At 43.5% G+C, this 12299-nt stretch overlaps 1 protein-coding gene across 2 annotated transcripts in view; it reads left to right on the plus strand.

Moving 5' to 3' along the window:
- The window catches only part of klhdc3l (kelch domain containing 3-like), an 81495-nt gene that overhangs the window by 53805 nt on the left and 15391 nt on the right, over positions 1 to 12299 (plus strand). The window contains exons 3-4 of one of the 2 annotated variants that reach the window (XM_084315288.1): positions 6860 to 6942; positions 10976 to 11054. The exons of the other annotated variant lie outside the window; for it this stretch is intronic. Of the exons in view, the coding sequence (XP_084171414.1) occupies positions 6860 to 6942; positions 10976 to 11054 (162 nt within the window). The remainder of the gene's footprint in view (positions 1 to 6859; positions 6943 to 10975; positions 11055 to 12299) is intronic. 2 annotated transcript variants of the gene reach the window in all.

Below are 12299 nucleotides of genomic sequence, written 5' to 3' on the forward strand. Positions count from 1 at the left end.
CTCCGGGTAGGACAAGGTTTGGCCAGACCTTATACACGTCTTCTGGCTTTACCTTCTAAATGTTTTGTAAATAACGATGTTTTCCAAAAACGTGTGTTGCTGCAATACATTTAGGATACGACGCGAGTTTTGTGTGAATTGTCTTGTCACTGGTAATTAGCTTCTCTGTGCAAATTGGGTTGTTGTTACAGATGTGAAAATGATCTGGTTGTTGTGTGAGAAACATCATGTGTGTTTATATGTACCGTGTACTCACAACTAAGGGGTAACTAACCTATGAAGCTATGCTTAGTGACAAATGAGTAAAGAATATTCTTTTCTCAGCCTGTGATGACAATAAACAGTGTGTTCACATATTAACAGGTTTTCCTGTTTTAACTGGCCGTATTAAGGGTAAAGTAGGAGGATTGTGTTTCCCCCCGGTTCCCTGGGGACTTCTTCATCCTCCTATCACATGTTGTTGCACTACATTGTGTCTTTGTGTGGTAGGGATGCGATGTAACCCTTAGCTTGATTGCTGAGGTTGTGCTAAGACTGCTGGAGAAACTTTATTTTTCCTAAAAGAAAAGATTGTTTGGTCGCTTTCGTGTGTGCTTAGCAAGGCCTGTGGCCGATACTAATCGAGAATTATGTATTCTCTCATTATGAAAAACGGCGTTCCTCTGTAGAGTGTTTTTGCCATTTTTTGTAGGTGATGATGGGTTGTGTGTGTCATGTGACCTACAACTGGGTTGGACTGGCCACAGAAGCACATGTGTAAGTTTGGACCAGGGCTCTTAGAGAGCCCTCTCTATTTTGTGTTTTTTCCTTAGTAAAAATCAGATAGCAGGTTAGCTCATGCGCTGTGTGAAGCTGTCAAACGCTTCATAGAGCTGACTATGACTGTGTCTTACTCTCTTTTTGTCATTACATCGTATCATGGGTGTGGGGTCGTAAAGGGGTGAACTGGTAACCTTTCCTCTCCCCCTTTTTTCTGTTGGTCAGGGGTACACCCCCTGTCCTTCAAGGTTCCTGTCACGTTGCGGTTCGGCACGTTACGGGGTGGGGGGGTGGGGGGAGGGAGTTTCCTGGTCCCACGGCCTGGAATATTGGGCGTGTGCACCGCAGAAATTCCCCCGCCATAGAGTACGTCACCGTGCGCGTCTCTGTTGGTAGAACTTCCGTGTGCTGTTCAGGTCCATGTGATGGATCTGTTTTCGGGGGGTGGTCAGGGCTCCTCCTCACCAAGCGCCTATTCGGGCCTTCTGTGAGTTCGGACTCCTCCTTCCATGTGAGGGAGCCTCCTTCAGAGTACAGAGCCTCCTCCTCAGATTGTCAAGGTGAGTGGACCCTCTAGAAGGTGTCCTATTCTATTGTGTATGACTATCGATTCAATTAGATTATTGAGTGTGTATGGGTTCAGTGCCTCTTCCCCGGAGAGCCCTAAAACCAATTTTTTACATGGCTCAAGGTGCAATATATTCTTTTCAATCTGTACAGCTCGCGTGGGAAGTCTCTCTGGGGATTCCCGTCTCCTTCCTATGGGAGGGTGGTGGGATGTAAAAATGTGAAAGATTTTTACCCCCGGCTGTGTAGACTGGGATACATACTGTTGGTGCTTCCTTCTTTTCTATTAAAAAAAGAGTTGGAGTTAGGAAGTGTCACACCCCTCTTGTCGTTCCCCTGGGCGCCTTGGGGATTCAATGACAGGTCTAAATAGCCTGTTCATTGATGTGGGTGTGTCCCAACGCACGTATAGTGCTAGCTCGCTGTAAACAGGCGACTGACTGGCACGCCTTGGTTGCTTGAGGTTAAAACGGCGTTTTTATAAAGCAACTGGGATGGAGGTTTTTCCTCTTCCGACGACCACATCCCACGACCACGACGGATTCTCGTTCATGTCTGGGGGATGATGACGGAATGGATCTGAACATATGTAGAGGGGTCTCACGCCCTGGGGGTGGGCCACCGGGCGCGGTTCGCCCGAACGTCTGGGTGGCGCCTTCTTTTCATGTTAAGATCAACACGCATATCTCCCCTTTCTCCTGGAGTAGGCATGTCGGCGTGGTTAGGGCACGGGACTGGTTCTGGTCACGCTGGTCCGGATCAGTTGAACCCGTTGTCCGCCGGGGATGCAGATCTGCTGTTCTGGTACCCTGAGGGACTTGGGCTTTTTTCAGGGGGAAAAATGCCAGGTTGGTCCGGGTGTCACAGGGTTAAGCACTATGGAGACCCTGGTTGAGTACGTTTTTTACTCAGCACTGTCGTAATAGCTTACGGCCATGCCAACCTGTACACGCTCGATCTCGTCAGATCTCGGCCGCTACACAGGTTGGTCCTGGTTAGTACTTGGTTGGGAGACCACCTAGGAATACCAAGTACGGTGTGCTTAGGGGCGGGTTCTCCATTATTTTTCACTCCTCTCTCACGCATGGCGAAGAGGGGCCTGTTGGGGTGGTCTTTGACCTCCTCTGGTGACCCTGTGCTTCCCGTATCGCCAGGCCCGGTCCGAAGTAATGTTTCGTCGACCCGTAGGCCTGGGTTAACCCTTTTTTGAAAACTGAAACACTTGTACTGCGGTGTAGCCGGTGTATACCCGCAGGTGTGTTTTGGATTTTTTTCTTGAGGGGTTATAGGAACAACCACCGCATTGGGTAACACCAAGGTGGTTGATTCCCTGGTGTGTTGGAGCAGTGTCAACTCCCGGGTTCACCGGTTGAGGGTGCCCCTGCACGTTCATGACGTCTGCCAATCGTGTCAGCCTTCTCTGCCTCAACCCCTCTGGGTGGGGGTTTTTAAATGGAGGCTTGGTCATGCAACAACGCCAGCATACGCCCCTTCTGCCGGTGCGGCTGTGTTCAGCTGTCCCCTCTGGCGCCTGTCTCGTCCGCAGTCTCCAGGCTAGGGTTAACAGCCTGTTGCCTGGTTTTTCCCCGGTGCGCTGCCTGCTTCCGTTGGTTAACCTTTTTTGTGTGCTTACGGCCATGCTGACTGCCTGTTCTGCAGGGTCAGTGTGCCAGGCGGTGTACTATTGGGGGGACAGGGCCCGCTCGGCTGAGGGGCCTTTGTCCGAATACGCTGGCGATGTGGGGGGCGGGGTCACTAAGTGCCCACCTGGTGGGGTCTTGATGCTGGCATCATGGACTTCTCCGGGCCCCCGTTCCAGGGGGTCCAGTCCCTTTGGTGGGTCTGGGTCTTCCTTCGCGCTCCGCTGCTACGGCCTTGCCACGGGGTTGGGTTTGCCCTTGACCCCGTGATTCTGGGGGCAGTAACGAGGTTGTTTCCTCCGTTCGTTCCCGGGTGGCATGCGGGTTGTGCGTGTGTGTAGTCGTGGGGTCAAGCCACGCTCTGCTCACCCTGTGCGTTGAGTTGCTTGAGTGCCTCTTCGCACGGTCGGGTCCGTCGCCCTCCCGTGAAGCCACCAATAGGGGGGGTGCCCTCCATTAGGGTGGGTCGGGGGGGCTAGGCCCTCCCTGATCTGATGGCTGTGGGGGGCCTCAGCGGGGTGTATTTGTCGAGCTTCTAGCTCCCGCTCAGCTCCTATTATGCAATGAGACGCAGAGCGGGAGCTAGTGTGATACAGAACGTTAGGTTATGACTATAACCAAGTTCTGTTAACACTAGTGGACGCTCTGCGTCTAGACGCCGCTGCGGCCCTTGATTTTTCATTGTGGTGAAATTTGTTGGGAAGGAGATGAGTGTGTGGCACCACCCCTGCTTATATAGGTAAGCGGATGGGGGTGTGGTCAGATAAATACTGGCATTTAAAGGTACATTTTGAAATTTATTCAGTGTATATATGCTGAAGCGAGATATATGCAATGAGACGCAGAGCGTCCACTAGTGTTAACATAACTTGGTTATAGTCATAACCTAACGTTTTCATTCATTCATTCATTCATGCATTCCAATTAAAAAGCTGAAAAGGATGAGAAATTACTAGTATTCAATAACAGTTTTAGCAATATCAGTGTTTCCCTGTCTCCACAGCCTTGACCAGTGTTTTATGAGCACTTGGTGTGGTTTTGGCCCCTTTGACACTACAGCTCCTTTTACACCGCAGGAAGCTTCCCCTAGAACCAGGGACCTTTTGAGGAACCAGAGTCTAAGCAGAAGATCTATTTGACCCCATTTTACCCCCAAAAACCTCCCTGTTCTGGGCGTAGGACTTTTCCAAAGTCCAAGAACTTTGGGGGGGGTGGTGCTTGTTGCTGGTTTCCCCCAGCAAATCATTTAGTTACATAAATACCGTGCTGTCAGAACAGACCTAAGTTTGTAGTAAGTACTTAATGAGACATTTAACGTCCATTTCACCAATGTCATCTGCTTTCAACCAGGAAATGTGAACATGAAGTGCGTATTATAAGCTGATAAATCTAGCAAAAAGTGATTATTTTTTTCGTAGCAAATCTCTCAATTACAACAAGATTGTATGAACTAAGGTGACATTTTGCAGGTCAGGTATTTAAAGATTATTATTGCATTGCGCGGTCTGTTGCATCATGCTCCAGTCCAAGGACCAATATATGGCAAAAGAGTATTCAGGGGAAATTGGGCTGTTCATTTAACCGTGATCACGAAGATCTGATCAGAGGAAATTGTCCTTCCGTGTTCTAGTGAGACACAGGAATGCCTATAGAGACCTTTTTCCACACACTTTTTCATCAGTGGACTAATTTGCCTAATCTTCGTGGGTCTTTACATCGCTGTAGCGACGCAGACAACAATGGGCTGAAGGAACAACAAGTACCGTAAAATGTAGTTCAGGTAATTCAGGTTATTAAATACAAACCTAAAGTGTACAAGAGGTATTAAAGTATTACATTTAGGTCACTTTGCAAGAGATTTGTAAGAGACTTGAAAAACCAACTTCAACTACATTAACTAATGTAAAACTATTGTAACTGTATGCTGTGATTAGCTATAAATTCTGATTAGTGTGGACCTAAAATCGAGTGACTTGAAAAAAAATTACTTGAGTTGGTTGTTTACCAAAGATTCCAGGATTTTTGTTAAACTAGTTTGGCGATTGAGCGGCAATTATTTAAATCCTCTCTATCGCCACCTTTATGGAAAGGAATCACATGGGCCAATTTCCAAACACTAGGAAATCTGCCCTGTTGAGAGATTAAATAATATGCATTAATTCCTCAGTAATAATTGGAGTTTACAGTTTTAGAAACAATGTATAAATGTATCCTCTCCAGTTTAACCCTGTCCTGATATCAATGGCTTGCAATGTCAAGAGTTTTAGTCAAGAGTTTTATTTGTCACGGCATACAAGCATACAGTGAAATGCGGGGCATACAGTGAAATGCTTCAAGTCATTAGGAGAGAAGGGATGAAAGTCCAACTGCAAAGCATGGTTCATGTAACAGAAGCATCTATAAGAAGGGGCCCCCTGAGGATTCCTTTCCTCAGCATCAGCAGTGTTTGTTAAAGGCTAGGCAAATCTCATTCTGTAATGAGATTTAAGATAATAGCGGTGCTTACTGTATGCCTTTGGACCTGTGTAATGGAATAGAGCAGGGGTCAGCAACCTTTTTGACATGGAGTGCCTGTTTGAAATATAGTTGTAACTAGTGTGCCTCAACAATATTCCATGCATCGTAAATATTTTTTCTCATAATCAGGTATTTTTAATGATAATTTTTACATTATTACATCATTATTGTTATTGTTATTATTAACAATATTATTATGATGGTTGTATCAACCCTAAATCTGAGTTGGGGGGGGGGGGGGGGGGAATGCAATGCAGACAAACAGCTGCATACAGTGCGACCATTTCACTCACATTTGCCCATTCATTTTTGGACACATCACACACCATCGGTGCTGTCATAGCTCCACCTACAGGCCTAATGGAGAACACCAGGAGAACACCAGGATGTGAATGGAGGGTGAATGTGAGGTATATCGTGTAAATAAGTTTTGATTGATCGCAAAACTACACTGTAAAAAAAACAATAATAATAAGTTACCAGAACTTAAAAATATTGAGTTCAGTTACTGTGCATTAAGGTTTTCAGTTTTCAATCCATAATAATCCAGAAAAATAAGTACACAACCACATTATTTCAACCTAATAAAATTATGTTTATTGTCATTGTTTTAAGAACACAAGTTGACTTGGTAATACTCACATTTTGAGTAAAAAAAATTGCTTTTAACATGTGCAATGTTCAATGAAATAGAAAAATAAATAATAAAATGTGTTGATTAATCCCACTGGTCACAATGGTGACCGTAATAATGTTTTTGTTATAAGGCTCTGCAAATGTTACTGAATGATGTAGCAATGTATTTCCAGCTAAATTGAAATAATAAACAAATAAAGGGTCTAAATTAAATATGTGGTAGTAAAAAGAACCTGTGGGAGGATTTCAACAAGATAAATGCGACAACAGTGCAAAATATTTCACTATAATATTTCAAAGCAAAAAAATAAAAATAAATTTTTTTTTACTGCTGCCCCCTGTGCCTATGCAAATGCCCCCGCGTGCCTATGCAGGCACGCGTGCCTAAGGTTGCCTACCCCTGGAATAGAGACTGGGTGAAACTGGGTGTTTTTTTTTGGTCTTTTCTTTTTTATTATTATATAAAATAAAATAACATAGATTTTAGGTGATTTAGCCAAGAATTACAGTATGCAACCTGTTGTGCTTGCCCCTGTCACTCCAATTAATTAACAGTTTAATTAAACAATGGGGTTTGAATGGGTCTCACAGGTCTTCGGTTTATATTCAAACACGAGGTTGGGTGGTTTTGAAGCGACAGCAGTGCGTTGTTCTCTAACACCGTGTGTGTGTGTGTGTGTGTGTGTGTGCGTGCGTGTGCGTGTGTGTGTGCGCGTGCGTGTGTGTGTGTGTTATTGTAGTGCGTAATGAGTGGACTGAGTTGGACTGTTCCGGTGAAGCAGCGCCAGAAGAACTGGAGGAACACTCCATGGTGGCTCATCAGGTATATTCACGTCGTCAACCAGACGTTTCTAGAAAACGGCGCTGCCGGCTTGTCGATTTCGTTTTTCACATTTCTATGGCCTTGTGACAGTCTATAAAGATATATAATTAGTAGGGATGTCCGATATTATCGGCCAATATATATCGGTATCGGTTTTTAAATGTATTTATTTATTTTTTTCTTTTTACATTTCTATAACCTTTATTTACCCAGGCAAGCAAGTAAGAACAAATTCTGATTTTATTTATTGTCAAAAATATGCATAATGTTGTGTTAATTCCACAACAAGAGATATGTAATGTTAATTACCTGAAATTATTCCGTTTTGGTGGGGGGGGGGGGGGGGGGGGGGCTGCATATATCGGTAGCGGTTGATATCAGTTGATATTGGTGTCGGAAATTAAGAGTTGGACAATATCGGTATATTGGTATCGGTAAAAAAGCCAATATCGAGCATCCCTAATAATTAGCCTTCAAAGTCTGTCAATTTTGAATGAAACCACCCTCCCCATGCCCCTTGTTCTATTTCTCTACAGATGTCTCTGTAATGAGCTATAGCTAAACGGTTTTAGGCTTAAATAAGAGAGGCATGTTTGGGAATATCCACACTAGCTATAGCATCTTTGTCACAAAGTTCAGCTAGAGTAAATAAAGAGACGATGTCAGAAGTGGGCGGGACATATAAGGTGACCTATTATAGATGAGTATCAATTTAAACTTAATGTCTTTCACTCAAGAAAGGTCCATCTCTGCAGTAGGCAACTTATGAGAAATGGGCAATAGTGAGTTTACCTGCCCAGCAGAATTAGAGCAAGCTCAGCATCACTTTTCGTTTGTCCAGACTCCCACCAGCAGCTTTAAGCTGAATACATATATTTTTTTAAATGATAATAATATTATTTCCCAGCCTCTGATCAGTAGGTGGTTTTGAACATTGTATGTACTTTTTTTTTTTTTTTTTTTTTTTTTGATATTTTTCCCCCTTCTTTTTCCGTTTTTCTCCCCTCCCAATGTTAGTCGTTATGCCAATTCCCACTCCCCTTCCTGGTCGTTGTGCACTCTACCCCCTACCGTCGGTCTGGGAGGGCAGAGACTATCACATGCTTCCTCCGACACATGTGTAGCCAGCCCTCCGCTTCTTTTCACCTGGCAGCGCGGACTCTCACTGGGAGAGTGTAACGTGTGGAAGGTCACACTAACTCTCCTAGATCCTTCCACGACCAGGACCCACCCTCGCCGGGTTTCCCACTCTCTAACACTGCCAATTGTGTTAGTATGGACGGTCGGCCAACCCGGAGGCACCACAGCTGGATTCGATCCCACTGTCTCTGTGGTGGTAGACAGACACTTAGTCCGCTGCGCTACCCGGCCGCCCTGTATGTACTTTTTGACAAGGAGCGCAATGGTGGTCTTAGTTTTCCGATGGAACCCCCAGTAGCACCACTTGACACGTAAACTCAGGCCCTGTCCACACGAGTATGGGTATTTCGCAAAACGCATTTTCCTCTACGTTTGGGCCTTTCATCCACACGTAAGCGGCATTTTAAAGTGAAGATTTTTGTATCCGTTTCAGTGGATCCGTGCCATGTTAAACGTATCGCCTAGAGCAGGGGTCGGCAACCTGCGGCCCTGGAGCCGCATGCGGCTCTTCAGCCACTCTGCAGTGGCTCCCTGTAGGTTTGAAACATTATAATAATATGGAAATAAATAACGGCTATTTTCTATTTATTTTTATAAATTAAAAAGTGTTTAATATTTCATCAACTAAAATATACGTCACACCCTGCACTTCTCCCTGCCATCTGCAGGTGGTTAATCTTGAGTTTCGGACGCCCCAGTAAGTTAACCATGGATACATAAAAAAAATGTATTGCGAGAAATTAGCGGACAACAAAAAGAACTCACTCGCCACTTAAAAAAGAATCAAAAGCATGTATTTAACAAACAAACATTTTCTAAACACGGTTTTATATTAAGTTAATAAATAAACAAAAATGAAAAATCTAGGGCGGCTAAGTGGCGCAGTGGGAAAGTCGCTCGCCACTAACGCAGGAGATGCTGGGTTCGAGCCCAGCTCTCGGCGTTGCTACCAGCTTGGCTGGTCGTTCATACTAACGCAATTGGCAGTGTTAGGGGTGGGAAAGCCGGTGGGTGGGGATAGGACGTTGTGGACAGCGACTCCTACAGGTCGGTTGGTACACCTGTACAGCAGAATCAGGAAGTATCGGGGGCAGCGTGAGCCTCTCACACGTTACTCCTCGCCACTGAGAGATCGCGCTGTGCAGGTGAAAAGATGCGACGGCTGCCTCCTCGTGTACTGGAGGAGGGGACACGTGATGCAAGGCTTCGTCCACATTGCAGACGACCAGTGGGAGGCATGGCCTAACAACGTTCGAGACAGGGGAGGGTAGAATCGGACAATACGAAATTGGGATGGGAGAGAAAATTTAAAAATGGGGAGAAAAAGTAGATAAAAAAAGAAACATCTACTTATGTCAATGAAAATGTCCAGTAGGCCAAACTAAATAACAGATACGTGCATAACACACTAAAAACAACCAACTGTATTATTATTATTATTATTATTATTATTATTATTATTATTATTATTATTATTATTATTATTATTATTATTATTATTATTATTATTATTATTATTATTATTATTATTATTATTATTATTATTTTGCAACAAGATAGCCTACATAGAACATATAGTCAGCCAGGATTTTTATCCAGGAATTGGGAATTCCACAAGCGCCTCTCTCTCCGTTACGCGCAAGCAGCGTCTGATGGTTGAATCTGTCTGACGCTGCACTGGAGTAGATAGAGAAACTATATGAAATATAGAAATACTGCAGATGCGTCCGTTAGAGAAAACAAATGTCCTTGTTCTATGCCACTGCCAGCCATAGCCTTGATGCGACGGAGATATACACTTTCAATTCTGACAGAGAGAAGCTAATCTCCCGATTCAGATACAATTGAACACAAACGGTTCCAAAAATATTTAATGTTTGTCTGCATATTTTCCCACCGCCAACAAAGTACTGGGTCCGTTGTCTCTTATTCGGATTTTCTGTCACTACATTATTTTACTTTTCAGTTGCTGCCGCCAATGAAAATCAGCTCACTACGCATGCTCAGACTGTTGTTCTATGGTATTTGAGATATCGCTTATTATCGCCAACTACTGGCCCGGCATGCTTGTTGGAGCAATTTCTATGCGTTTCTGCGTTTACGTCTGGACGGAGGTATTTTTAAAAACCCTGCCGTGTGCTCATTTCTCTGAAGTTGCCTACTGCAGCTTAAATACTTTGTATCATTTTTGCATCTAATTTGCATTCAGTTAGGGTGGTGTCACACAAACAACCTAAGTTACCTTCAACTGGGGTACATGCAGCTGAGTTGCATCTGAATTACATAGTATAACTTCCCAAGCATCTTAAAAGGAAAGCAACTGTCTGTAATTTGAAAATGACATCATCTGTAACCTGCAACTGCAGCTAAATTGCAGGTTGCCAGCTTTAGACACCCTGTCAAAGGGGAGAGTACTCTAGTTCTATTTATTATAGTCATAATTAGGGATGTTCGATATTGCTTTTTTACAGATATCCGATATACCGATATTGTCCAACTCTTAATTTTCGATACCGATATCAACCGATACGGATATATGCTGGGTTTCCCCCCCCCCCCCCAAAAACAGAATAATTTCAGGTAATTAACATTACATATCTCTTGTCGTGGAATTAACACAACATTATGCATACTTTTGACAATAAATAAAATCTGAATTTGTTCTTACTTGCTTGCCTGGGTAAATAAAGGTTAAATAAATGTAATTTTTTAATTTTTTAAACCGATACCGATATTCTCCGATATTACATTTTAATGCCAATATCGGGCGATGATATCGGACATCCCTAGTCATAATAAAGAAAGCAAATATGACAGTATGCTCCAGTACTATTCCAGTACTCCACTACTCAGTACTCCCTTCCTACTCATTGACTGTGTGTGACCTTTGCAGGGCTTTCTTTACGTATTTGGAGGAATGCTGGATTCTGCATACACAGAAGGGAGATGTCCCCTCTGGATGTTTGACATTGGTAAGTTTCACTGTGGGAGAACATGTGTTGCACAAAGCCAATACAAACGTTGGGCCTATTCTGCTGCAGACAGTCTAAACCTGTCCAGACATGTAGAGCACACTCATATAACTGACATGGATAAGAGCAGAGCATTGTGTGACATATGCAGTGTTGCGTTGGTGATATCAAAACTGGTTGCACGCACGCTAATGACGCCACGTGCACGCGCGCTCCCGGGCGCGTGCGTGCGCTCCCGCTCATGCGCATAAATGTTCCCTCGCATAAGCACAGACTAAAGACAGTGCCTAATTGTGCTACGAATGGAATGTAACACATTTCATTCACAAGTTTTGTGTGAATGTATCTGAGAACTAGGGATGCTCGATATTGGCTTTTTGACCGATACCGATATACCGATATTGTCCAACTCTTAATTTCCGATACCGATATCAACCGATATCAACCTATACCGATATATGCACAGTTTTCCCCCCAAAAAACGGATAATTTCAGGTAATTAACATTACATATCTCTTGTTGTGGAATTAACACAACATTATGCATACTTTTGACAATAAATAAAATCAGAATTTGTTCTTACTTGCTTGCCTGGGTAAATAAAGGTTCTAGAAATGTAAAAAATAAAAATAAAAAATTTGAAAACCGATACCGATATTTTCCGATATCACATTTTAATGCCGATATCGGCCGATAATATCGGTAGGCCGATAATATCAGACATCCCTACTGAGAACGTATTTGAACACACCTGACGACCGGCGCTATTGATACGTATGCAAAGTAGGCAGGGCCCAGGTGGGTACGTAGCGAGTTGACGCATCAGTCGAGTGCAGCGCATTCCTGTGTGCACGCATCCGCGCATGTGCGTGCACGCGCTTCTGCTCACAAAAGCTTGGTTGCACGTCGTGCAACCCCGTCCCATGAGCAACGCACGTCTGGACATATGTCCAGCTCTTGTGAAGAAGAAATGCAATGAAAAGTAAAGAATCCACAAACTTCAAATCAGGGGTGTAACCAATTACAAGACCCAATTTAATTTCGGATTCTTTGACCAAAGATTATAAATCTTCACATTTTGACCAGTGTTTGATTAGATTAATTTCCATTATAAAAAAAATAGTATAGCTATTCAAATGTGACAGAACGTTTAGTTTAGTTTAGTTTAGTTTAGTTTAGTTTAGTTTAGTTTAGTTTAGTTTAGTTTAGTTTAGTTTAGTTTAGTTTAGTTTAGTTTAGTTTAGT

This window comes from Notolepis coatsorum, assembly GCF_963971535.1.
Source record: "Notolepis coatsorum genome assembly, chromosome: 5".
Taxonomy (NCBI): domain Eukaryota; kingdom Metazoa; phylum Chordata; class Actinopteri; order Aulopiformes; family Paralepididae; genus Notolepis; species Notolepis coatsorum.